Source organism: Stegostoma tigrinum, chromosome 1 (genome assembly GCF_030684315.1).
Source record: "Stegostoma tigrinum isolate sSteTig4 chromosome 1, sSteTig4.hap1, whole genome shotgun sequence".
Taxonomy (NCBI): domain Eukaryota; kingdom Metazoa; phylum Chordata; class Chondrichthyes; order Orectolobiformes; family Stegostomatidae; genus Stegostoma; species Stegostoma tigrinum.
Window position 1 is genome coordinate 85723753 of NC_081354.1, and position 26528 is coordinate 85750280.

The following is a 26528-nucleotide window of genomic DNA, read 5'->3' on the forward strand; positions in this document are numbered from 1 at the left end:
CAGTAATTCTGAATAATGCCTTTTTTAAACTAGCTGAGATTTTTTCATGTTTAGAGATCATGGTTTTGTACTTTTCCTTCTAAGAAAGATTGTTGTAGCATCATCCACCCTCTTTGACTGATCACTGTGGAAAGCCATGCTGCTGGGTCTGAGTCTGCGCTTCAAGGCAAGACAAGACGCAATAATATCAGCCTGGTATCTATGGCTAAGGGGGGAAAGTGCAAAAAAAAAGGCCAATACTAGGGGACTTGGGTTTGAAATGTGAGTGGGAAGTTTAAAGGTGATGTGCAAGGCACTTTTTTTATGCAGAGGGTGTAGTTGTCCGGAATACGCTGCCAGGGGAGGTGGCAGAAGCAGATACAATAGCATTGTGTAAAAGGCAATTAGGCAAACAAATGGACATGCAGAGAATAGAGGGACAGGGACCATGTGCAGTCCGATGGAATTAGTTTACTATGGCATCAGGGTTGGAGCAGACATGATGGGCCTAAGGGCCAACTCCTATGCTGCATTGTTCAATATAAATGCTAACAATGGAACAGAATAGCAGGCATTGCATATAATGGACATCTGAACCAATGTGACATTTTTAGTACCATCACCCAAGATAAGCTTCCACCCTGACATCTCCATGAAGATACAGTGAGCTGACTTTTTCCACTTGACATTCCTAAGGTTGCTACAGATGAAGACAATGGGATTTTGCTCTACAAAGGAGACAATGATCACATCGCTGTGGAGCTTTTCCGTGGGCGTGTACGTGTCAGCTATGACACAGGTACCTATCCAGCATCAGCCATTTACAGGTCAGTGATGTATGGGCTTTCCCTCCATTAACAATTGTGACAGCATGCAAATAATGCTTGGCAAATGAAGCTTCAGTAAATAAAGTGTGTAGTATAGGGGCTTTGCTTTTAAACAAAGGTTGATTTTCGTTTTGCAAGCTTCATCTTCATAAACATTAGTCTCTATGTGGGGCACTGAGGGCATAAATTTGGAATCTTCAGCATCACTACAAGAGCTCAGAAGGTTAAGGATAATCAAAAATAGACATGCTTTTACTTCTGACGCAGTCCATGTCAATTGCCAGTTGGGAAATGTGACAGCACAAACTGGCTGTTCATGTGCTGAATACATGCAGAATGAAAGATTGTGACATCAGTCAGTGTCCAACTCTGATGTGGCACCGGATCTCACAGGTCCTGTCAATGGTCAGTTTTAAATAAGCATGGTTGATCATGTGTTCAGCTACATGATGGATCTCCACTCGACTGTCTTTGACTGTTGAAAAATAGCTGCCACACAAGCTGTGCATAAGCTTGTCCATTTAAGTTATCACCTGTGTGCAGCCATGCAAACATATTTACAGGATCAGCACATTTAAATAAATAGGTTGTGCATTACAAGATAAAGCTGAGGGTCTAGAATGAGACACCTCATAAAAAGAAATCCGTAACTTTGTCCAACAACATTTCCAAACCAAACCAAATCACCATTTTACATTGATCCTCTGTGTTTTCTTGCAATTCCTTTGCCTGTGTTGGAATTCCTATTGCAGTGTAAACCCTCATAGCTGCAGCAGAGCTAGTACGTGGCTGCTGACTCCCAGGAGATGAGAGTGCAGATGGTGTTGCAAGATGACCTTGACTATCTTGTGTAGCAGCAGTCTGGGCTGACTGAAATGCAACAGCAAGAACACTAGAAAAACACGGCTGTCCTCATCCTGACTGAGAACAGCAGGTTTGAACACCAAGGAGCTACTGACACTCTCTTGGAGATATGCTTTAGTGCCTCCTCAGTCCTGGTATTCTGCTGAGAGGACGGTTTTCTGGATTTACTGTGAAGGCCTACGTACTGAGGCAGCAGCTGTTTAACATTATGTTGCAGTAAGCATAGATGCAGTGCTGTTAGTCTGAGCTGCCACAGCAGCATGGAGATTTTGGCTGATTCTGCCTGGACTGCAGTAGAAGCTGAGACATCACCAACCAGACACTGTGTCATGGCTGGACACGCAAGAGCTATCGTGGAGTTAAAGTGGAAAGATAGACTCCAAGCTCTGCATGAAGCCCTGTGGAGATGAGCTCCTGCATGCTGCCCAAGACAGCTTTGTGGCAGACCTGCCAATGTGCCAGCAATTCAGTGTCCAGCATATCAGCTATTACCTATTCTCTAAAGTCCTCATTCAAGTTCCTGCAGCAGACCTGTCTGTGTGCTGGCCCTCAGAAACACTCGCATGTGTGAATTTCCTTCCTTCGGTTGCTTTCCACTATCCTGTGTCAACTCCATCCTACCGTCTGGACAACATGCAGTGTTAATATCTGAGATGGTTATTGCAGTTGTCAGGCCAAGTCATAGTGTTTCACTGTCAGGCATTGAATTTGGTTCTCTCTCTTCATCATCAGGCTACACTCTGATTCACCACAGCAGTAGCTCTTAGGGATCTGCAGAGTCTGCAGAAGGGAAAGCTTGGTCTGTGGGAAGGCAGGGGTCAAGTGAAAGACACGCAGCCCATGGTCATACCATCTGCAACTGACACTTCTTGCCTGTTAGCCCTGAGATGAAGTGGAATTTAAGAAGCGATGTTAGGCAGGAACATACCATGATGTCAGATGGCGTTAATTACAGCTGTGCCAGTAATGTAGGCCTGTAATTCTTCACGGGGCTCAGGTATGTATGATCCTTGTAGATTCTTCTTCTTCCTATTATGTATAACCCTGTCCTGCAATGTGTGAATGGGTTAGAGTGTGTCTGAGTGATGGTCCTGCCATAAGTAAACAGCTGGAATTCTTCAGAAGCTGCGGAGGCTTCCAGCAATGGTAATTTTGTGGAGGTGAATTAAAGCATTTGAGTAAATGTTTGGCATGAGCCCTGATTGTTAGAATGTGTGAAAGATGAGGGTGTAAGGCATTGGGCAGTGTGCACAGTTGTTGGTGCCGTAAGAGATGGTATATGAAAAAGATGCTTTTACTAAACACTATCACTTCTGTGACGTCAGCAAATTTTTTTGCAGCACTGCAGCCAAGTCCTGTGGACCAGATTCTTTGATCCTTACATTTAACATGGCGACTACCTGCTTCCCTTATGGGAGGGAAACAGAACAGGAGGCCGGAGGGTCTTCTGGATCCCTGTGGAATCATAAAGTCCATCCTTCTTTCCATTTCTTGGACTATGGCATTTAGCACAGCAAAAGGTAGCCTGTGAGCCCTGTATTAGGCTTGCAGCTCCTTTCATGCGTTTTATTCCTCGTGAGAAACTCTTGCTTAAATCGTTAATATTTCTGCTGCTGCCAGTATGCACTTTCCCTTTATGAAGTGCAGACAGGCTCTTACACACATGTGACTTGCATGAAGCTTTCCCCTGCAAAAGCATGCAGTCAGTCATGAAATGAATTAGCATTGGTGATCACCACACAACATGAAATTTGCGTGTTGCTCTCATCCCCTCAGTAGGGTGTGGAATCTTCTGCATCGTAATCCTCATAACTGCAACTGACCCTATTGTGCCCTGCAAACCTAATCCTGTACTGCGCAGCTACAATATACTTCAGCCTGAATCCTGTTGAAACTCTGTAACATTTTGTGTATGAGCTATTATTGTAAACTAAATTGCAGATTAGAGCCATTTCAGTTTTGGGTTTATGCCCACTGGGAACTGGGTGGAGATGGGTTCAACAAATGCTTTCCAGATGACACTCTTTTATTAATGGCAGACATGAACTTTGGGCAGATTTCTTTTTGTCTGGTGAGGGTTGGTATAGGGGCAGGTGGCAGCGAGATAGCACAATCACGTTTTAATACTAAACTATTAACCATTTGCGGATAATTCATCTTTGCAGCCAACCATCGAAGTTCCAACCCCAAAGACAGGACCGTTGTCAGAGAGATTCCCTCAGTGGGCCGTCAATGCTGCAGTGCCCTTTTGATCAGTCTCTCAGCAGTATCAATCTCTGCCAGTGGCACTGCCATCTTCAACAGCTGCTGGTCTTCTGATGGGAGCTGCAGTATGATGAGGTTACCCAATGCAATTAATTGGATAACCATCTCCAGGCAGACTGAAATGCCAGTCCCTCTGCTCAGAACCCTTATTTGGTCCCAAAAGCACAGTCCCAAAGCTCCCAATAAATCTTTCCCCTCATCACATCAGTTTTGTAAGAATCTGAGCCCAAGTTCTTGAGCTGAAAAGAAATGTCTCATCGTCACGTACATTTGATTTTAAACCATTTGCAATGCTCCCTGAGACACAGGTGCACTTTTGTGCTGCTTAAATAATAAAAGGCTCCAAATTTTCTTAATTTCAGCTGGATCCCCACTGAAAATGTTGTTAACAGCCCCAAAGAATCAACTGGAAATTGGGACACTGTTGTATTTGGTGGCTGTCATTTTTCTCATTGTCAACGTGAGGGGTGTAAGTTCTGATATCTCCCTGATCTCACTGATGTTGGAGTACTGCCCTGCAATTGGGTACCCATTGACAGCACTTCCTACTTCCCTAGGTCCATGGGACTCACTATTAAACTGATGATCACAACCTTGGGCAAAATAAAGCATACCTCGACAGCACAACTAGCCTCAGTAAGGAGGAAGCAGGCAATTGGAGCAACCTGGGCCCAGGTGGTAGAGCACTTCCTTTCCAGATCTGGATGAGTCTTTACATTGGTGAGAAAAGTGGAGAAAGCCCGCATTACCCACCACTGCCCCAGCACACAGACAAGCAGGATATTAAAAAGCATGCTTTATGACATTTTGTCCATATTTGTACAACACAGATATGCCCAGAATGTACTCAATGACCCCACACAACTGATGCCTACCCTCCTCAACCAGCACTTGCTGACCCTGGAATATTATCTGACTCCACTCGCTGAATACAGATTTGTCATTAGTGTACAGAGTTTCATCTCTGTGTATGTTAGCTGTGTTCCCTCATCCTGTTCAAGACAAAAGCTCCTCGAAGCCTATCCCTTTAACAATGTCATCAGCATTCACTGTTTGAACAATTGTACCTATACTGCAGTGACTTTACTGCAAGTAATTCAGTGAATCTAAAGCCTTGTGAGATCTGTTAAAGATGTTAAAATATCCTATCTGAATGATAATTCTGCTTTCTTTCCTTAACTAGATTGAGTATTAACAGGGAATAAATAAAACCCCTAAAGTTGATCTTGACATGATTGGAATGGGTATACATTTGTTACCTGCATAATTAGTTACATTTCAGTTGCACCATTTATCCCTTATAGTTGTGATTAATATCTAGGTGGTGCATTTTGAGCTATGTGATGTTTGTATAAAGTGCTGGTGGTTGCAGGGTTGACACTGGCGAATCAATTTCAGGCAATAAATTCAGAGTACTACATATGAACAAATCACCCAACATTAAAATCATTGGTCTAACAGTAGACAAAGTACCACATATACTTATGTAAAAATTGAGGTTCTGAGATGAATTTTTTAGCAAAAACGTATAGGGTTTGACATTAACATGTGCAATAGCTTTGAAGTCTAAGCTCTCCCACCATCTCACTGTCAGACTAACCAAGTCAGAGATATTTCCTGCCAACCCAGCTTCCACCCTTCCCAAAACATGCTGTATAAATGCAGAGTAAACTGCTGAGATGGTAGTCTTGAAACCACATGCAAACACAAGGTGCTGAACAACTGCCATCAATGATAGGTTATTCTAATATTCTGTAAATAAGTGAGTTTGCTCTGGGATAATACGGTCTAGAGCTGGATGAACACAGCAGGCCAAGCAGCATCGTAAGAACAGGAAAGCTAATGTTTCTGGCCTAGACACTTCTTCAGAAATCAAAGTTTGCCCTGGGGCATGTTTGACTTCAAAGGCACACTCAGCTGGTAACTATGAAGAGTTTGGATCTTCATAGAATAGAATCCCTACAGTGTGGAAACAGGCCCTTCAGCCCAACACGTCCACACCGATCCTCAGAGCATCCCACCCAGACCCATCTCCCTACAACCCACCAAATCTACACATCCCTGAACACTATGGGGTAATTTTGCATGACCAATCCACCTGGCCTGCACATCTTTAGACTGCGGGAAAAAACCAGAGCATCCGGAGGAATGTGCACACTCCACACAGACAGTCGCCGGAGAGTGGAATCTAACCCAGGTGCCTGGCACTGTGAGGCAGCATGAAGTTAGGAGTCAACTCATACACGAGGTCAACCAGTATTCAAGTATACACGATAAGTCCAAAGTATATTTTGTTCAACATTCCCCAATTTTGTAGAAAAAAAGTAAGATCTGAAAAAAAAATTAATTAATGTTTCAGTCAAAGTTTTGTTTTGGCTTCGAGTCACTTAAGTTCACTCTCAATGGCAGAATGGTAGAGGTGTTAGAGATAAAAAAGTGTGAAGCTGGATGAACACAGCAGGCCAAGCAGCATCTCAGGAGCACAAAAGCTGAAGTTTCGGGCCTAGATCCTTCATCAGAGAGGTGTTGTCAGGTTAGCTGGACAGGTAATCAAATCTCCAGACACTCTCAAAGCCATAACACAGGCTAAGAATATTACATCCCTGTTCATAGCATGTTTATTGCCTGAATGAGTTGTGTGTGAGTGCTACAACAAGCAGATACACTTGTGTATGAAGGAGACATTTTGTCTCCAGTTTTGAAAACATAGATGAATTGTTGTATCTTCTCCAAATCAGGTTGTGAAAGCATACATTATAACTTGTGATATTTTAGTTTCTTTTAAATTTATTGTTCTTTGTTTGCAATTCCTATATTCACTTTGCAATGATAATTGAGCAGATTTCCTCAAACAGCACAAATGGATTCCTTTTAGCATGTTGAACAACAGGAGTGAATGCCAAATCTACTGTGTGTCCATATGTTTGTATGTGCATGTGTTTCTTGCCAAGCTTGTTTGTTTTACTGATGGATGCTTATTGCACGGGTATTAGATGGAATATGGTTGATCCAAGAATGGTCAGCACTTTAGTTGGCAATTTTCCATGCGCTGCAGTTCCCTAGCAATAGACAGGGACCAGTGGCCCCAAGGAAACCATTTCCTGAATAGATACCTGATATGTGATGAAAGAAAATCATTTCAGGTGGTCACTTTCCTTCGCTTTCTCCTTTCAACGGCCATTCCCAAGGCATCATTTTTCATCACCGCACTTGACAGAATATTCAACTATCAGAGGTTGCATCACGTTGAACTGTACACTGTGTTCAATTGGTGTTCACCCCTACATGCCATCAAGACAATAAGCTCAAGGTCATGCACACACCATTTCAGCGTAGTATTGCTCAACTCAGATTAACCCCAAAGCCTTCACAAGAATAGAGGAATGGAACAAGATACAGTTTCACTCTCCAGTTTGCAAATGTAAAAAAGTATATATTTCAATATTGTTTTAGAAAATAAAACAGATTTTGATAGTTCTCTGAAATTAATCTGCAGCCAGTAATCTTTCTAAAGGAATAGGCTGCAGTAACATGCTTGAAACTGGCTGATATCAGTGATTTATCTGGACTAATCAAACCTAGCAAGGCTGATCAAGTCAGAATTCATTGCAGGGCCACAAAAGAGAGGGAAATAAGAAACGTTGTGCTATAAGACATTAACTAAGCAACTCTTTGTTCATAGATAGAATAGTGACAAGTCCTGGCAACAGGTCATATATTTTATAACACAAAGATACTGCTAATAATTAACCCAATTCTATTACAATACCTCAACAAGCCTACAATTCTTTACATTTATCATTTATTGCTATGACATCAGTCTTTAGAGACATTATCATTGGGGTTTTTGTATAGCTGCAATATTGCAGTGGTGTGGCATAAATGCTCATATTGATAAGTATGACTAACTGCTTACATATAACCATGCTAAATCTGCTGATTTAAGATGAATGGCAAGACACAACAGATGTTGGAACTTAGCCAAAAAACAAATGCTAGAAACACTCAATGGAATGAATCCTGTGGAAAAAGTAGATCAATTAGGTAAAGGTGCAGATTTAACATTTGCCTGTTGTCTGATATACTGAACATTTTCTAGAGATAATGGGAACTACAGATGCTGGAGAATCCGAGATAACAAAGTGTGGAGCTGGATGAACACAGCAGGCCAAGCAGCATCTTAGGAGCACAAAAGCTAACGTTTCAGGCCTATGATCATTTTCTAGTCTGTTTTATCATAGTTCGAACTTGAATGTTCTTCCCGAGAGCTACAAAATAGTCCTTTCATTTTCAGTCTGTGTAAATTCTACCTTAAAAATAAGGACAGGTTCGCTGATATGCAAAGCCTTTAATCTCACAAATGAAGCTGTCCTTGTACTAATAGAAATGGCACATCACAAAGCTGTGCTTCTAATCAGTAAAGTCAGGACATGGTTGACAATGAGGAATCGGGTTACACTGTGCATAGTCTCCATCAGTCATACGTGAATTGTTGCTATGACAAATGGTCTTCCATTAAGCCCGTGTGAGATAAAAAACATCCATCTCCCCGAGGCACTGCCACATAATTAAGCACATCATTTTAAAGCTTTTCACACTTCCGCTGATTAGCAGCTAGCAAAGGCAATCAAGATGTGTTTGTGTGTCATCTCTGAAAGAGCCAATATTCTTTACATACTTCAGACAACTGGTCATTTGTATTCTCAACTGCCGACTTTACTCAGAACAGCAGACATGAAACCCATTCTTTGCCATATAAGCATGTCTTTAATAAATGGGTACACTGCAGAAAATTTAGTTCCTCACTGACCCCATTTATCATGTGATGTTAGTCACTATGACCTTATCCTACTCTGCACAGCGATCCTGGAGACTGTAGGAAAATCAGTTTACAGAAACAGGAATCCTTCAAGCCTGTTGCACCATTCTGTTACATGATGGCTGATCCATACCACAGCTCCATTTAGACATATTCTTTGCAGAACAAAAATGTATTCATCTCTGTCTATTCCAGTATTTAAAAAGCTTTTCAATTCCAGGAATCAGCCATTCTATGCGAAAACACTGAGCATTAAATAATGAGGGGTTGGACAGCTCACATCCCCCACCCTCATAGAGGAAAGTTTAGCCCCCACCCCCATCGAGGAAAGGCTATACCCTGAGATGGGTGCAACCATTGGTGGATAGTGCAACTTCCGTCCCTTACTGGGAAGAAGCCCTAGACTCTGAAGCTGCAGGCATTCAAATTTGCTGCCGGCTCCTGCATTTTATGGAGCCAGAATTTCATAGTGGCCACTGCATTGAATTTGATCTGTGTTAACAGAAAGGCCAAGCAGATTGCAGCCAGGATTGTTACATGTTCCGATCTTTGGGAATTTGACATTATCTGAGACTGTCCATAGGGTGGAGTCCAGCAGTGTTGGTAGTGACATGGAGCCATAATAGTGGTTGATTTTACTTATAGATGCAGGGAATAAATTCTCTGAATGTTCATATCTCTTATTCAAGCTGAAAAAGATATATAAGATCTTTAGGATAAAATATATTTGATGCTAATAAAGCTCTGTTGTTTCGTAGGCAGCTATTTAAGTGAACCTGTCTGATTTAAATGCAATGTTAAATATCCATTGTCCGGGTAACTCACTGCTCTTCTTTCTACAGTGTGGAAACAATAAACGATGGCAACTTTCACAGTCTGGAGTTGGTAGCAGCTGATCAAATGTTAAGCCTGGTGATAGATGGAGGAAATCCTAAAACAATTAACAATTTAGCCAGACAATCCACACTCAACATAGACTCCCCTCTCTACGTTGGAGGTATGGTAGAGTTCCAGTATATTTCCAACATTTACATGATGAGGAATATCCTTTCAGTGACTCTTATTTTCTGTAATCCTTCACAGTCTCAGCCAAAGAGCAAAATCTGGCAAGAAAATGCATCAGCAACATCCTATCAGCTAGCAGGATATTTCATACCGTTTGCTTAAACTCTGAAATATGTTTAGAATAAAACATCTATTAAAATGTTGTAAATTGATGATTATAGAGATGTGTTTAATTAATAAAACAGACTATTTTGCACAATAATTTTCTTGATAATTTTGCTCAAGGCAAATGCTGATGGATTAACAGATTTGCATGTGAGGTAACATTTATTGAAACAATTACACAAAAAATAGCACTGCATTACCTAGGGCACTGATTTAGTGATTACACTTGTCTCTCTTATAGATGTGTTTGCAGCTTAAGTGATGATATTCCCGAGGGCTCTGCCCCAGAACACCTACACACTGTGCCTTTGAGTAGTGCGATTTAGGCTTCTGTCTGTGATTTTCCAATTTAAAATGCTTTTAGCATAATGGATACTTGCTGACATGTTGACTAGAGAGTTAGATATTCAGGATATTGCTGATGTGGATGTAAAGCAGAAAATATAAAAGAAGTGTGGCTTAAAAGAGTGGGAATGGATGATTTTCGTTAGAAGTATTTAATCACATAAATAAATGAACAATGAAAGACATTTTCATTTCACTTGGAACTTGTTCAATTATTACTTTGTGATTTCATTAATGACTCAAAATTACGTTTACTGCCCTGGATTATTGCAGTACTTTTGCTTCTTCGTAGGTATGCCCACCAAGACAAACTTCGCAGCTCTGCGCCAGGGACCAGGTCAGAATGGTACCAGTTTCCATGGCTGCATTCGCAATTTATATATTAACAATGAACTGCAGGACTTTAAGAAAGTTCCTATGCAGATCGGCATTCTGCCAGGCTGTGAACCCTGTCAGAAGAAGATGTGCCAGCATGGTACCTGCCACACCATTGGCCAGTCCAGTTTCACCTGTGAATGTGAAGGAGGTTGGACAGGAAACCTTTGTGACCAGCAAACAAATGATCCATGTCAGGGCAATAAGTAAGTAATTGTGCAGCTTACTGTTCAGTTCTTTTTATGGGCTAAATGCTCTTTGTACTTTCAAAAATTGGGAAGTACTTGAGAAGGGAATACTCTCTAACTTTGGCATTCCAGCAGAAAGTGATCCCGGGTCAGGAAAAGCCCACCAGTATATCTCCAATCCGAGATCAGCAGTTTTTATTGTACTTGAGTGACTATTCTAAAACATTTGCAAAGAGAACAGGACTGTGCTTCATCTTACATTTATTTTCTCTTTGAAAGCCCAGTTCAGAGAAGTGTCAACTTACAAATGCCAGCTTGCCATCTAAGTAACTGGAAAATGCCTTTTGGTTTGCACTGGCCTAATTTTGGCACTTTCTCACCTTCCCCTTCAATGATTTTGATGTTTAATGCACTGGATATTTTACTGTGTCTATTTATGCATCATTAATGATATTAACTACAAAGGGTTTCACAGAATCTTGACCAAATTTCATGAGTGATTTCACCTCAGGAAACATTGTGGGCTGTGTTCACTGACCTACATTGGGTGCAGGTCCGCAAACATTTCCATTTAAAATTTTGATCCAGTGTTCAGATTCCTCCATGATCTTTCCCCTCCCTATCTCTATAATTTCCTCCAGCCTGATGACCCTCTGATGCACCCCTTTAATTCTGGCCTTTTGTGGATCATCCACCTATTAAATACCACCATTTACAACCAAGCCTTGAGATGTGTTCAGCTTTAAACTCTGTAATTTGCACCCTAAAGCTCTCTGTTTCTCAATGCCTTCCTTTTCCTTTAGACTGCTTCTTAATAGCATCTCTTTAACCAACCTATCCTAAAATGTCTCACTTTCACTCAATGTCACTTTTTGTTTGAGCATGTCCCGGTGAACCTCTTGGGATGTTTGACTATGATAAAGAAAAGTATGTTAGTGTTCCTAAGATCATTCATATGCTATTTTCAGTACAGTTGTTAACATATTCACATTTTAGTGAATCCCTTTTAATCCCTCTCGGTAAATTACCAACTGATTAACATAATATGAGCAAGATTGCTTGTGTTCTTGTTAACTACTAATAGTAGTAAATAGAAACATTTAAACTCACATTTCATTAAACTTGTCTACGTGTCATTATTTATTTAGCATTTAAGTTGTTAATCTTGCATATGTTAAACATTTCCAAATGCTTATTGATAGAACTTCATACTTAGAGGTAATATTTAACCTACCTTGTGGCAAAAATAATCTAAAAATATTTTTCATTTGGTTTTGGGAGTGCAAGCAATCATGCACTTCCTTTCTTTTTTCCTGCAGCGTGAACATATTCTGGACATTTTGTGATAGCTGCTAATATCTTAAGTTTAGATTCATAAACTGTTTTATTTCTTTGCAAACACCCACCACAATCCTCCCATCTTTTAGCTTGGAAAGACTGGGGTTCCAGTCTTTGCAAGTGGCAGACTCACTGCATGATCTGCCAGCAAAATGTACACAGGAGAATGGAATCTCTGCCAGTCTGTGGCCTTTCCACTCCCAGCTGGAGAAAGCTGTTGCCATATGCTTCATTAAGTCTCTGAACTTAAGATTGATGATGGCTGACTTTAAATACCGTTGGAGACAGAGATTTGAACTTGGACCCTTGAAATAAGAATCCAATGTTGTGTCTTTTGGCTAAGTAGAGGCTTTTGTTGCACTTACACATGGTTCTTGGATTACTTACAAAAAAATCATAATTTGTATTCCTTACTAATGTGCATAGGTAGAAAGATCCTCTGATGCTTTGAAAGTAGAAACAATAATGATATATGTACTGGATTATCTAGGTAATAATGAACAAGTAGGAGCTTATCATAGTTAAATACAGAGATTTTAAGGAGCTTGGAAAGCCAAGCTAAATAAGCTCAATTAATCATCATTATAGTTCAAGATTGCTGCTGTGGAATTCCCCATAAAGCTGAAATCTAATATTCAAACCTATTGTGAATTAGTCTAAAGTCAATCATATTCTCAGAATGCAGCAATGGTAGTGACTGCATTTACAAATGATCAGGAAATGTGCAATAAATATAGCTTTTCACAAAGTTTATTATTAAGGTAATTTGCTGTAGATTCACAGAAGCATTTCTCTAGTGTTTCCCAGCAGTGTGTTCATTAAGTATAGCAGATGCTAATTGTTCCTTTGAGGCATGTTGGATACATAATCAAGTAATCCAAACAAATGATTTGTGAGATTAGTACACTCTTACAGGAGGAATTTGAATCACTTTAAACATTAAGTTTGGAATTGTCATGCCTTAGTTTTAATCTAGTTGCATGTGTGCCAATAATACTGGTAGAAAGTAGACAATATTTTAATTTTGAATTGAAATCATATTCAGTAAAATTATGCATGCTACATTACATGTTCCCTAAAAGCCATATTGATCAAGTTTTGTTGCATTACCCAATCTTGAAGGATCTTTTTTATTTTAGCAGGCCATTCGATCTGACCTTCCAAGACTGCTGTACCACTCATTATGCTCATGGTTGTTGATTCAACTCAATAGCCTGTTCTTGCTTTTCCTTCTTTGATCCTTTAGCCCGAAGTGCTAGGTCCAGCTTCTTCAAATCGTACAATATTTTGGCCTCAAAAAGCTTTCTGTGGTTCTGAATTCTACAGGCTAGCTACTCTTTGGGTGAAACATATTCTTTTCACTCAGTCCTGAAAGGTTTACCCTATACCCTTAGATTGTGATCCCTGGTTTTTGAGTCGCATGCCACTGGGAACTTTCTTCCTGCAACTACTGTTAGAATTTTTTAGATTTCTATGCAACCTTCCTTATACTGCTAAACTCCAGCAAAAATGCAAAGTGATTCGACCTCTCCTCGCACATCAGTCTCACCATCCCATGAGTCAGTCTGGTTAACCTTCTCTAGACTCCGTCTGTAGCAAGAATATTCTTCCAAAACTACACACAATGCTCCATTTATGATCTCACCAAGGCCCTATATAAATGCAGCAAGACATCTCTGCTCCTCTACTCAAATCTTCTCACAATATACCTCTTGCCTTCTTGACTGCCCGCTTCACCCACATGCTTACCTTCAGATATTGATGTACACAGGCACACAGAACTTGTTGCACATTCCAACATGGATAACCTCACATTTATTTAACTTATACTGCATCTAACATGCATCTTTTTCACTCACTCATCTTGTCCAGATCACATGGAATTATCTCTGCATCCTGCTTACAGTTCATCATCCCACCCAGCGTTGTGTCATCTGCAGATTTGGAGTTGTTACTTGTAATTATCTAACCTAGATCATCAATATGTATTATGAATAGCTGGCGTCCCAGCATTGATCCCTGTGGCAGCCTACTAGTCACTTGCCAGTTATTTAGAAAAGAGTCATTGCCTCCTACAATTTATTTCCTGTCTGCCAATAAGTTTTCCATCTATCTTAATGTACTACCCCAATCCCATATGTTGTAATTTTATGCACTAAGTTACACAATAAGTGGAAGCAATGGCCTAGTGGTATTGTCACTGGACTGTTAATCCAGAGATCCAGGTAATGTTCTGGGTATCCGAGTTCAAATCCCACCATGGCATTGAATTGAATTGAATTCAATGAAATAACTGGAATTAAGAGTCTAAATAATAACCATGAATCCATTGTTGATTGTTAGAAAAACCCATCTGGTTCACTGACGTCCTTCAGGGGAGGACACTGTCATCTTTACCTGGACTGGCCCACTTGAGACTTTAGACCAACAGCAATGTGGTTGACTCTTAACTGCCCTCTGAGTAATTTGGGGTGGACAATAAATACTGGCCAAGCTAGTGACATCATCATCCTGTGAATTAATGAAAAAAAGTTACACGCTAATCTCTTATGTGGGACTTTGCCAAAAACCTTCTGAAAGCCCAAATAAACCACATCTGCTCTATGAGTTACATCCGGAAAGAATTCCACTAGATCTGTCAAGCATGAATTCTCTTTTCTAAATCCATACTGGCTCTGTCTGATCCTCCTACCATTTTCCAAGTGATCAGCTATTAAATCTTTCATAATGGACTGTGAAATTTTCAGAGTGACTTGTCTGTCATTCCTGGTTTTCTCTCTACTTTCCTTTTTCAATACAGGGGGTGCATTATCTACCCTGCAATCTGTAGGAACTGTCCCAGAGTCTGTAGAATCTTGGAAGATGACCACCAATGATCCACTATTTGTATGGCTACTTCCTTAAATTCTGTGGGATGTAGATTATCAGGCCCTGGGATTTATCTGCCTTTAATCCCGTCAATTTTCCCATCATCATTTCCCTACCAATACTGATTTCCTTCAGTTCCTCCCTCACAGTAAGCCCTGCAGTCCTTTACATTTCTTGCATGTTATTTGCATCCTCCTGATATTTTTCTCCTACACAGAATAAAAGTGTATATTTAGTTGGTCAGCCATTTCTTCATTCGTTATTAAATTATACTTACATCATTATAAATTCTCCTATTTCTGACTGTATGGGACATCTATTTGGCTTCGCCATTTTTTTTCTTCACATACCTAGATAAACTTTTGCAGTCAGTTTTTATTTTCCACACAACCCAATTGTTATGTTCTATTTTTCTTTACCTTGATGAATTCATGTGCCCCCTTTGCTGAATTCCATACTGTTCCAACTCCTCAGGTCTCTTGTTTGTGCTGACCAATTTTATACCTTTTCCTTGGATCCAATGCTATCCCTAACTGTTCTTGAAAGCCATCATTTGGCCAGGTTTCCTTTCCCTTTCCATGCCAGACAGGAATGATCAATTATTGTAGTCCACCCTTGTGCTCTTTGAATGTTTGACATTGCCTTTCCACTGTATCCCTTTAAATTATGAGGTGTGTGCCAGTGTTGGCCTGGGGTGGACAAGGTCAAAAATCACACGACACCAGGTTATAGTCCAATAGGTTTATTTGAAGACACAAGCTTTCGGAGTCTTGTTCTTTCTTCGGGTCTCACTAAAACCTGAAAAAGGTGGGAGTCTCCGAAAGCTTGCACCTTCAAATAAACCTGTTGAACAATAACTTGGCGTTGTGTGATTTTTGAACTTACCCCTTTAATTAACATCCCCCAATCTGTCATAGCAAACTCATACCTTCATGGCAGTGTAATTTTCTCTTTCGGATTCAGGACTCTAGACACAAAATCTGTGACATGACTCTCCATCTTGATGAAGAATTCTACCATATTGTATTTGCTCATCTTCAAGGGGCCTGGCAACGCTAGATTGCCAATTTTTCGTATCTCAGTACACAATACACAATCTAGGATGGCCTTTTCTCCATTTGTTTCCTCAACGTATTGACTAGAAAACCATTCCATTTACACTCCAAGGATTCCTTTGGCATAGTATTGTTACTAATTTGATTTGCCCAATCTACGTGCACATTAAAATCACCCAAAGTCATAGATGGTCCTTTATTGCATGCATCTCTAGTTTCCCATTTAATGCTATTCCCAAAATCACCCCTATAGTTTGTGGGTCTATGTACAGCCACCACTAATATATTTTGTCTATCCTTCCTAAATTCTGGACAGTCCTGGATATTCATTTCTCATCCCTGGTAACTCTGCGGTCATATCTTTCTCTAATCTCAATTATATGCTACTTATTTTCATCTATTTGCACAATTAATTCATCAGTTTTATTGTGAATGCTCAGTGCATTAAGCATAAAGCCTTAAGGCTTGCCTTTTTAACATTACTCATCCCATTCCCATTATTTTTCACTGTGGACCTGTTTGATCCTGGCCCTTGATTTCTCTGCCTATTGCTCCTCTAATTCTGCTTCCTACTTTTTGCTTTGGACCTTGATTCCCCCTTTCATAATTCCAGACATAGCTTCCCATTTCCCTGCCATTTCAGTTTCAGCCTCCCTAGCCAGGCTAGCAAACACTAGCCCTATGACGTAGATCGCAGTCTTTCCCAGATGTAGCCATCTGGTTTATATTGATGCCACCTCCCCCAGAGCCAGTCCCAATGCTCCAGAAATCTGAAACCCTTCCACCATCTGTCTAGCCATATTGTCTTCTGATAATCCTGCTATTTCTACCCTGGCTAGCATGTGGCACTGGTAGTAATCCTGAAACTCTACCTTTGAGGTTTTACTTTTCAACTTACTTCCTAAGTCCTTAATATTCTACTTTTAGGACCATTTCCCTTGCTTTTACCAAAGTTGTTTGTACTGATGTGTATCATACCCATTAGCTCTAGAGTGTCTTGTGGTTGCTCCAAGACAATATTAACCTTAGCATCGGGGATGCAGGATACCATCAAGATGTTGTGTTTGCAGCCACAGAACTACCTGTCTATTCCTTGCAATTGAGTCTGCTTTAACTATTGCATTCCCACATTTTTACTCTTACCCCTTGGAGAAGAGCCAGCCGTGCTCAAGCAATTAGGTTATTGATGTTTTCCCTGAGAGCCCATTCCCTTTAACAGCATTGAAAAGGGTATATCTGTCTTGCAGGGGAATAGCCACAGGCTACTCCTAATGACCTGCCTTGTCCTCTTGCTTTGCCTGGTAGTTACCCATTCCCTTCCTGCTGGTGAAGTCCTGGCCTGCAGTGTGACCACATTTCTGTCCATGCTAGCCACAATAATCCCCACCTTGCAGATGCTCCACAGTGTTGCCAGCTGCATCTCCAGCTCCAAAACTTGGATTTTCAGAAGTTGCAGCTGGAGAAGCTTCTTGCACAAAAAGTTGTCCCTGGGCACTCCCAGAAAGAGCAGGAAGAGCACTCTACAGCTTTCAGCTCTTCTGCCATGACTTGGCCTTTAAACCAAACCTTTTGGAAGATGCTTAATATCAAACAATATCAATTTTTGTAAGCCTTTTATTCCCTTTCTGCATCAAATTCCCACTGTGTTCAAATCCCCAGAAGCACACATCTGGCTGTGTCTCACTCAAGATATGTTGTGCCCAACTACTGCAAAACTTATATATCTAAAAATGACGATAAATAGGCACTTTTCATCCTAAATTGGCTATCTGTATGAAATAAGCAAGTTATATTACAGAAAAAAATTTCATTTTAGTTTGAACTCAATAGTAGCCATACAAACAATACAATTATGATATTTAGATTTTGGAGGCTTTCATCTGAAATGGAGCTAAATCTGTTTGAATGATGTAGTTGATTTTGGCCGGAAAGATTTGTGTGGGTGCTATTAATTAAGCACTCATTATTTAAATGTAATGTCGTTAACAATGACATTTTTCAGTTGAAAAATAATTATAATGTATTCATAACAACTGTTGTTAATGAATAGAAAGCTGAAGTGTAATTTTACAGCATCCAGGACTTAATAATGAGAATTTTACAAATATTGGGTAAAATATCCTTACTGTTACTTCTACTCAACAATAGCATTCTGTGATTAAATGTGGCCTTTGCTGTTGTTGTATCAGTCACTACCAACATGTATGCAGAAGGCAGCTTCTGATTTATGTGGAAAAGTATCTCACCTGGAGGTTTAATTTTCTGTTACAATGTACTTCGTTATTTTGTAAAATTGCTCTATGCATAATTCAAATTGAATAATGACAGTAATAAAACAGGACTTTCAAAAAATAGCCTAAGCAGCATTGAGAACTTAGTATCGCAGGATTGTGGTAAGGATTTATGTGATACGGCTGTGTCCCAGCACATTACCCCCACTCTAGACCATTCCACACAGGTGATCAGGTGAAAGGAAATGTAGCTGAGAAGAAAAACAATGGCCTGAGTTTGTTGATTCCCACCGTGAGGATCTTCAGTTCAACTCATACAAATGCCAGTTAGTCAAATTTATCTGCTTCAGTTATGTCACTTCGTAATCCACCGCAGAATGGCCCATTGTATGGAAGCGAGACTTTCTATCAGGTCAGTTGATGTTTCTTGTCTACTCTTTGAGTAACAGAAAGTTGCAATCTGAAGAATTGGCAGAAAGAGAGAAAATATAATAGCAACTGTAAGATAAAAACACTGATTTCATTTGTTAAATATTTAATTTTATTTTAATCTTTTTTCAGGTGTGTACATGGTATTTGTGTGCCCATCAATGCCTTCTCATACAGTTGTAAGTGCCAGAAGGGTTTCAAAAGTGTATTGTGTGATGAGGAAGAGGAGCTCTTTAACCCCTGTCAAAACATCAGGTGTAAACATGGAAAATGTAGGCTTTCAGCTGTTAGCAGACCTTACTGTGAATGTAATAGTGGATACACTGGAGAGAACTGTGACAAAGGTATGAGCAGTTCATTTTCAGTAAGCTTTTGAATATGGCTTTAATAATTTTTATTCATCATAGTTTATTTTCTGAAATGTAGTGAGTTTAATCCACAGTTAATTTTGGAGTGCATCATTTGCTTGTTTTATGTCTGTGCTGCTAAGATTGCGAAGGAAACCAGTGCAGAAATTAATTTTTTTTTTGCTTTTGTACTTTTGAGCCTTATTTCTTCCCTCTGTCTGGAAAAATGCCTACATTGTATGTTATACATAATGAAACAATTTGTGGAACATCAATACAGAATTATATACGTCTTCAAAAATGATGACAAGCCTATGACATAAATTTTTCTCATCATTCACTGTATCCCACACCCCACAAGCTGAAGTCTGTTGGTTCTTTCAAAAGTAGCTGTTCTTTTCTGTGTGGGAAAGAATGCCTATGAAGTATGTTTTCTTCCCTCTTTGAATAAACACAGATCTCTCTGTATACCTCTAGCTGAATTGTGCTGAATGCTGACAATGGCATGATTGTATCCTAGATTACACTTTCAGCTACTAATGCTTGTGTTTTCATATGCCTCCGTTTAATTCATTTTCGTATAATGAGCTTTCATTAAATGAATTCAAAATCCTTCAATTAAATAGGTTTAATTTATCAGCTTTAACCTCACTGCTGTTTATCTCACTTTAACATTTCTGTATCTTCCTGGAATGAGCAGCCAAATCCAATGATTCCGCACTTAACCCTAGTACAAACTCTACCTCTGAGCTCTCAGCTTCAACTGACCAATCACAGCACCCCTTGCAGGTGAGACAAATGGGGGAAAACGGTGAATAATTTCTTTTTCTCTCTTCCTGCTAGTTATTCTTTCTAAAAACCTCATTCTTTCTAAAAACCTCATTCTTTCTTCTTCACTTGTTTGAATCCAATAAAAATCTACTCTTCTCCACGATCCTGACTCAAAACTTTTCCCAGTTCTTTTAGCTTGTGCAGTGTGATTTTCTTGCTGTTGTTTTGAGTGTAAAAGCATGCCGTCAATAACAGTTTATTTCCATGTCTTGCTGGTTCGTATTTCTGCACTAGATGACTGAAGACACAGTCAATATATAAATAAGGTTGGTACAAAAATCAATTTTTTTGTACCCATAAAAATTTATGGAAAAATTGAAGTGCTAAGGGAGCTTGCTCTCATCATTCTTGACATAAATATGAAATTGCAGATTTTCTTTGTCATAAAGCTCTGTGTTTTCAGTCTCTGGTTATGATGGTATTTACTGCTGTTTTAGTACATGCAAAATATGTTTGATAGAAATGCAATGCTATGTACCAAAATGCAAATATAAATATTAAGACCATTCTTCAAGAGACAGCAATATTGCTGGGTTTTATTTCACAAATGAAGAAATTAAGTATCAACGTTATGAAACTTTTCCACATAAGTGGGAGAAAATAGGTACAAATTCATTTTCAGTGATTGACATATTTCTACAAGCGTAAAGATACCTTTGTTTACAGGTTAATTGTAGTTTTAAAGAATTGTTTCAAGTATGATTGCATATTAGTGCTCCCTAACATAAACCTGGCCATAAATAGAAAGCATCCTGAACCTACAGAAACCCTGAACCTGCTGGGAATGTCAATAAGACTGATCATCCACTCCGCACTTCTCGTTAAGGATGGTTGCAAATGCTTTGTCTTTTGCACTGATAGCCTGGGTTGCCCCTTTGTTGAGAACAGAAAAATTGAAGGAACTTCCTCCTCCAGTTAGTTGTTTGTGTATGTAGTATAATTTATGACAAGATGTGGCAAGGCCACAGAATATTAATCTGGTCCCTGTGTTGTGAGATCTCATAGCTATCTCGACAGTATGTTGCTTCTTCTGTTTAACATGTCTGTGGTACTATGTTATATTTTCACCCAGACTGACACCGAGCCTGGCGCTGCCCCTGAGGAACTCTCTTCTAACTCTTTGAACAAGGGTTGATCCCTTGGCTTGATCATCATAGAAAGGATTGGCCCACTTAAGGACAAAGAAGGAAAGTTATGTGCTGAGTCAGAGAAATGGGTGACATTCTTAACGAGTACTTTGCATCGGTATTCACCAAGGAGAGGGACATGACGGATGTTGAGATTAGGGATAGATGTTTGCTTAGTCTAGGTCAAGTTGACATAAGAAAGGAGGAAGTGTCAGGTATCCTAAAAGACATTAAGGTGGACAAGTCCCCAGGTCCGGATGGGATCCATCCCAGGTTACTGAGGGAAGCGAGAGAGGAAATAGCCGGGGCCCTTACAGATATCTTTGCAGTGTCCTTAGACACGGGTGAGGTCCCAGAGGACTGGAGACTTGCTAATGTTGCCCCCTTGTTTAAAAAGGGCAGCAAGGATAATCCAGGTAATTATCACTGGTGAGCCTGATGTCAGTGGTAGGGAAGCTACCGGAGAAGATACTGAGGGATAGGATCTATTCCCATTTGGAAGAAAATGGGCTTAACAGTGATAGGCAACATGGTTTTGTACAGGGAACATCATGTCTTACCAACTTAATAGAATTCTTTGAGGACGTGATAAAGTTGATTGATGAGGGAAAGGTTGTAGATGTCATATGCATGGACTTCACTAAGGTGTTTGATAAGGTTCCCCATGGCAGGCTGATGGAGAAAGTGAAGTCACATGGGGTCCAGGGTGTGCTAGCTAGATGGATAAAAAACTGGCTGGGCAACAGGAGACAGAGGGTAGTAGTAGAAGGGAGTTTCTCAAATTGGAGACCTGTAACCAGTGGTGTTCCACAGGGATCTGTGCTGGGACCACTGTTGTTTGTGATATATGTAAATGATCTGGAGGAAGGTATAGGTGGTCTGATCAGCAAGTTTGCAGATGACACTAAGATTGGTGGAGTAGCTGATAGTGAAGGGGACTGTCAGAAATTACAGCAGAATATAGATAGACTGGAGAGTTGGGCAGATAAATGGCAGATGGCGTTCAATCTCGCCAAATGCGAGGTGATGCATTTTGGAAGATCAAATTCAAGGGCGAGCTATACAATAAATGGAAAAGTCCTCGGGAAAATTGACGAACAGCGAGATCTGGGTGTTCAGGTCCATTGTTCCCTGAAGGTGACAACGCAGGTCAATGGGGTGGTCAAGAAGGCATATGGCATGCTTTCCTTCATTGGGCGGGGTATTGAGTACAAGAGTTGGCAGGTCATGTTGCAGTTGTATAGGACTTTGGTTTGGTCACATTTGGAGTACTGTGTACAGTTCTGGTCGCCACATTACCAAAAGGATGTGGATGCTTTGGAGAGGGTGCAGAGGAGGTTCACCAGAATGTTGCCTGGTATGGAAGGTGCTAGCTATGAAGGGAAGTTGAGTAGATTAGGATTATTTTCATTAGAAAGACGGAGATTGAGGGGGGACCTGATTGAGGTCTACAAAATCATGAGGGGTATAGACAGGGTGGATAGCAAGAAGCTTTTTCCTAGATTGGAGGACTCAATTACTAGGGGTCATGAGTTCAAAATGAGAGGAGGAAAGTTTAAGGGAGATATGCATGGAAAGTTCTTTACACAGAGGGTGGTGGGCGCCTGGAACGCGTTGCCAGCAGAGGTGGTAGACGCTGACACATTAGCATCTTTTAAGATATATTTGGACAGGTACATGGATGGGCAGGGAGCAAATGGACACAGACCCTTAGAAAATGGATGACAGGTTAGACAGAGGATCTTGATCGGCGCAGGCTTGGAGGGCCGAAGGGCCTGTTCTTGTGCTGTAGGTTTTTTTGTTTCTTTGAGTGTGAACGATATGCTGGAGAATAAGATTACAAATTGTGATTTAGTGCAACTCTTTGCACCTGGTGGCCCACAGTCCATCACAGAGACCTAATTTGTCTGTTTAAATCAATTTTGAACCGATCTGAGGATGGATAGTATCCTCAGTGTGAAGAGGAGACTCCATCTTCTCATGGATTGTACACAGGTCACTCCAACCAATACTATCATGGGCCGATACATATGTTGCCAAGTAGATTGATCAAGTAGGTTTCTCCACCTTTTTTGGTTCCCTCATCACCAAAACTGGCACTCTAGGTAAGGAGGCAGGTTTCTTTCCTTAAAAGACATCAGTGAACCTGATGGATTTTTACAACAATCTTGTACAACAATCTTTTACAACAATCATGGTCACTAGTTTTTAATTCCAAATGCACTGCCCAAGAAGCTAAACATCCTATGAGGATGGTGTCGTTTACTGGAAGCAAACCAAAAGTAATGATTCTTTTATTCTCACTTACAGAAATTTCCTGTAGAGGGGAACGAATCCGAGATTACTACCAGAAGCAGCAAGGCTATGCCGCTTGCCAAACAACCAAAAAGGTCTCACGGTTAGAGTGTAGAGGCGGATGTGACAACGGACAGTGCTGTGGTCCTCTGAGGAGCAAGCGACGGAAATACAGTTTTGAATGCACTGACGGCTCTTCATTTGTGGAGGAGGTGGAAAAAGTCGTGAAATGCGGCTGCTTGCAATGTTCTTTGTAGAAACTTCAAACGCTTGCCCTTCTTCAAAACAATGTGCACCTGGTGACTGTGTGGGACGTATTTTTGCTTCCGTGGTGGAGATATTTGAATTATATTGTAAAATACAGAACAGACGTATTTTTATTATCAGAAAATGACTATTTTCTTCATTTACAAAAATATTTCAAGTCTTTTTGACTGAAAGTTATTGCAACACGTATAAAATGTTTGTCAGAAGCCAAACCATTTTGGACTGGATTTTGACATTTCCTGACTTGGCCAAAAGAACTTTTCAATATTTTGGCATCCAGTGGACAGTAAACGAGAAGTCCAAAGGAGGAGTATGCCACTGAAAGTGAGTGATGTCCATTTAAAGAAAACGACAAACTGCGAGTCATATCAGTTCATCTTTGATACAGAGACACAGATGTGACTGTGCTGTAAGAGCATGAATCAAGAATGTGTACTGATGAAGAAACCAGAACTTCTGCTGTCATTTCACATCTTGAATATGTGGACAGTTATTTTTTTTTCCCCAGTATAATGTGTACATTAGCATATTTGAGCTTACAAAGTGTTTTAGCAAGCTTTGTTTCCAGTATTAATTCTTTGTAATATAATTATAAATGGGGACTATACAACCAATAGAGAATTGATGTATGGATTACTTAGTTGGATAAAGTTTTGTGGTTTTCTTTTGAAATGAGTTTTACGCAGTATTCAAGATATCATTACGAAGTATTTATTGTATCAAAAAACTTGTACCTAACTTTGCTAGATCTTCTCTTTCACTCCATTTTTGAATCTTTAATATATATTAATTTATATTTCATCCTCATATTTTTGTATGTTAAAAACATTAAAAAAAGATTGCAGTTTTTTTATTTTTATTTTTTGTGGGGAGATAGACTAACTAACAATCTAGCATGTCCTCTCGGGGTGAATTGTCTTGTTATCTTTTTGATCAGTTGTGTCTCCTGTACTTTTGACCAATGACATTGCTTTGGTTTACAAAGCCTGGGAAATAACCTCAGCCTAATGGTGTCAGATGTAACAAGCCAGTGTATATTTTGTGAATTCTGCTGAATTTGAACCTACCTTGACAAACTAGATTTTTTTTGTTATAGAAGTGATTTTTTTTTCAATCTCCTCCCCTTGATCCCTCTCCTCTGAAATTTAGTAAAGGTAAATTAAAACGTGCTGTTTTCTGGCAGATGAACAAGTTTTTACATATCAGGATATTGTTTGGAGTTCCTCAGTTTCCTGACTGACTGTAAATTCAGACATGTCTCCTTTTCCTGACTATTGAAATTACATGTCAGACGTTTGTTCTCCTACAGTAACTTGTTGCTGCTAAACCACAGATTTAGAGTTGATTAAATTTAAGTAGCTGGGCTGTGCTCTTTACAAATTAAAGATTGGGAATGCCTATGTAAATACAGTTTGGTTTCCTTTGTTTTTTTTCTGCATCTAGTTAGCTGTACATGTTGACTGATATCAGTGATGCTACTGATGTTTGTAAATTAAATAAGATAATAACTTCACTTAGATTTACTCTTGCTTTTATTGACTGGTTATATAATACCTTGTTTGTTGGTAGAAAGTAAAGGATAAACCTATGTTTAGCCTCATTCCATCCTTGCTTTTAACAACTTGAAGAAAAAAACATATAACACACTAACATCTGAGTCTGTAATCATCGTTTCAGACTGCGCAAATTTTAATTACACTAGATGGCTACCTGAAACTGGAGCCCGCATTGTATTATTTGAAGGTACTACACCAGTCTTCAGCCCCATAACAACAATTTGAACTGTTGAACAACGAATACAGCCCACACAGGAACTTTTGGGACCAACAATAGCATAATAATCTGCCCCAGTTTTGTTTAGAGGGATCTTTGTTCCAGTCACATAAGCTTCAGCTAGATTTTGCAGGTTGCTCCTGGAATTATAGACCTCATATTTAATCTTATTGGCTCATGGAGCTTTCTGGATGTAGGCTTGGGGAGCAACATTTTAGGAGGCACAAGTCTTAACCTGTGTGCTGTGTGGTCTACTGTTGAGAATGTGGGAGAGGTCCGCAGCATTGACAGAAGAGTGTGAAAGAGAGGAGGGCACAGGATGTATGTGTCACAAAGATCATAGAATTCCTATAGAGTTGAAACAGGCCTTTTGGCCTAATAAGTCCACACTGACTCTCAGTTTGAGTCTTGCAGTTAAACATCCTAATGCTATTTAAGAAAAGCATTAATCTCAGCAGCAATGCTTCATGAGAGAGACTTTGACGTCACTCAGCCACCTGTGCAGCAACAACTGCAGAACACCATGAAGGTATAGCATTCTTGGTAGTGGTTATAAAGGCAACTGCAGCTCTCAATGACCACATCACAGAACCATTCCATACTGCAGCAAGTGGCATCAGCAATTATGTATCCATTTCCGGTTGAATGTTGCATCACATGCTCCCATCACTAAATGGCACAAATTAATCAAGATCCCCATGGCAGCAGAAAAACAAGGAAAAAGCTTTGATCTTTGCCCTAATTGAAGGCTGTCATCAAATTCACCACATAGTCAATTGTATCCATGCAGCTTTGGCATGCTCCATCGTTTTTTCACAGTAGGCATACAAATACTGACAGTGCATCAGGCAGATGTGTGCACAGTTTCCCTGGCAGTCATGATGCACCAATCCTTATCTATTGTATGGCGTGTATTCTATGCAGATGATCAGTTGTCAAGCTGTCTGTTTGAGAGCAAGACAAATCCCTGAATGCATGTGTCATGATGTGGAGGTGCTGGTGTTGAATGAGGTGGGACAAAGTCAGAAGTCACACGGCACCAGATTATAGTCCAGCAGGTTTATTTCAAAGCAGATAAGCTTTTGGAGCACAGCCCCTTCGTCAGGTGCAGTGAGAGAGGAGAGCACACAGACAC

General features: G+C 40.0%; 1 protein-coding gene across 6 annotated transcripts in view; it reads left to right on the forward strand.

Annotated features, from left to right (window-relative positions):
• The window catches only part of slit2 (slit homolog 2 (Drosophila)), a 448496-nt gene extending 423466 nt beyond the window's left edge, over window positions 1-25030 (forward strand). For 5 of the 6 annotated variants that reach the window (XM_048546634.2, XM_048546670.2, XM_048546661.2 and 2 more), the window contains 5 exons: window positions 676-806; window positions 9597-9751; window positions 10562-10850; window positions 18886-19097; window positions 23369-25030. In XM_048546634.2, coding sequence (XP_048402591.1) covers window positions 676-806; window positions 9597-9751; window positions 10562-10850; window positions 18886-19097; window positions 23369-23610 — 1029 coding nt within the window. In that variant the 3' untranslated portion in view covers window positions 23611-25030. Of the gene's footprint in view, window positions 1-675; window positions 807-9596; window positions 9752-10561; window positions 10851-18885; window positions 19098-19800; window positions 19890-23368 lie in introns of all 6 variants that reach the window. The other variant, XM_059646918.1, reaches the window with a different exon arrangement.
• Window positions 25031-26528: the final 1498 nt, after the last annotated feature.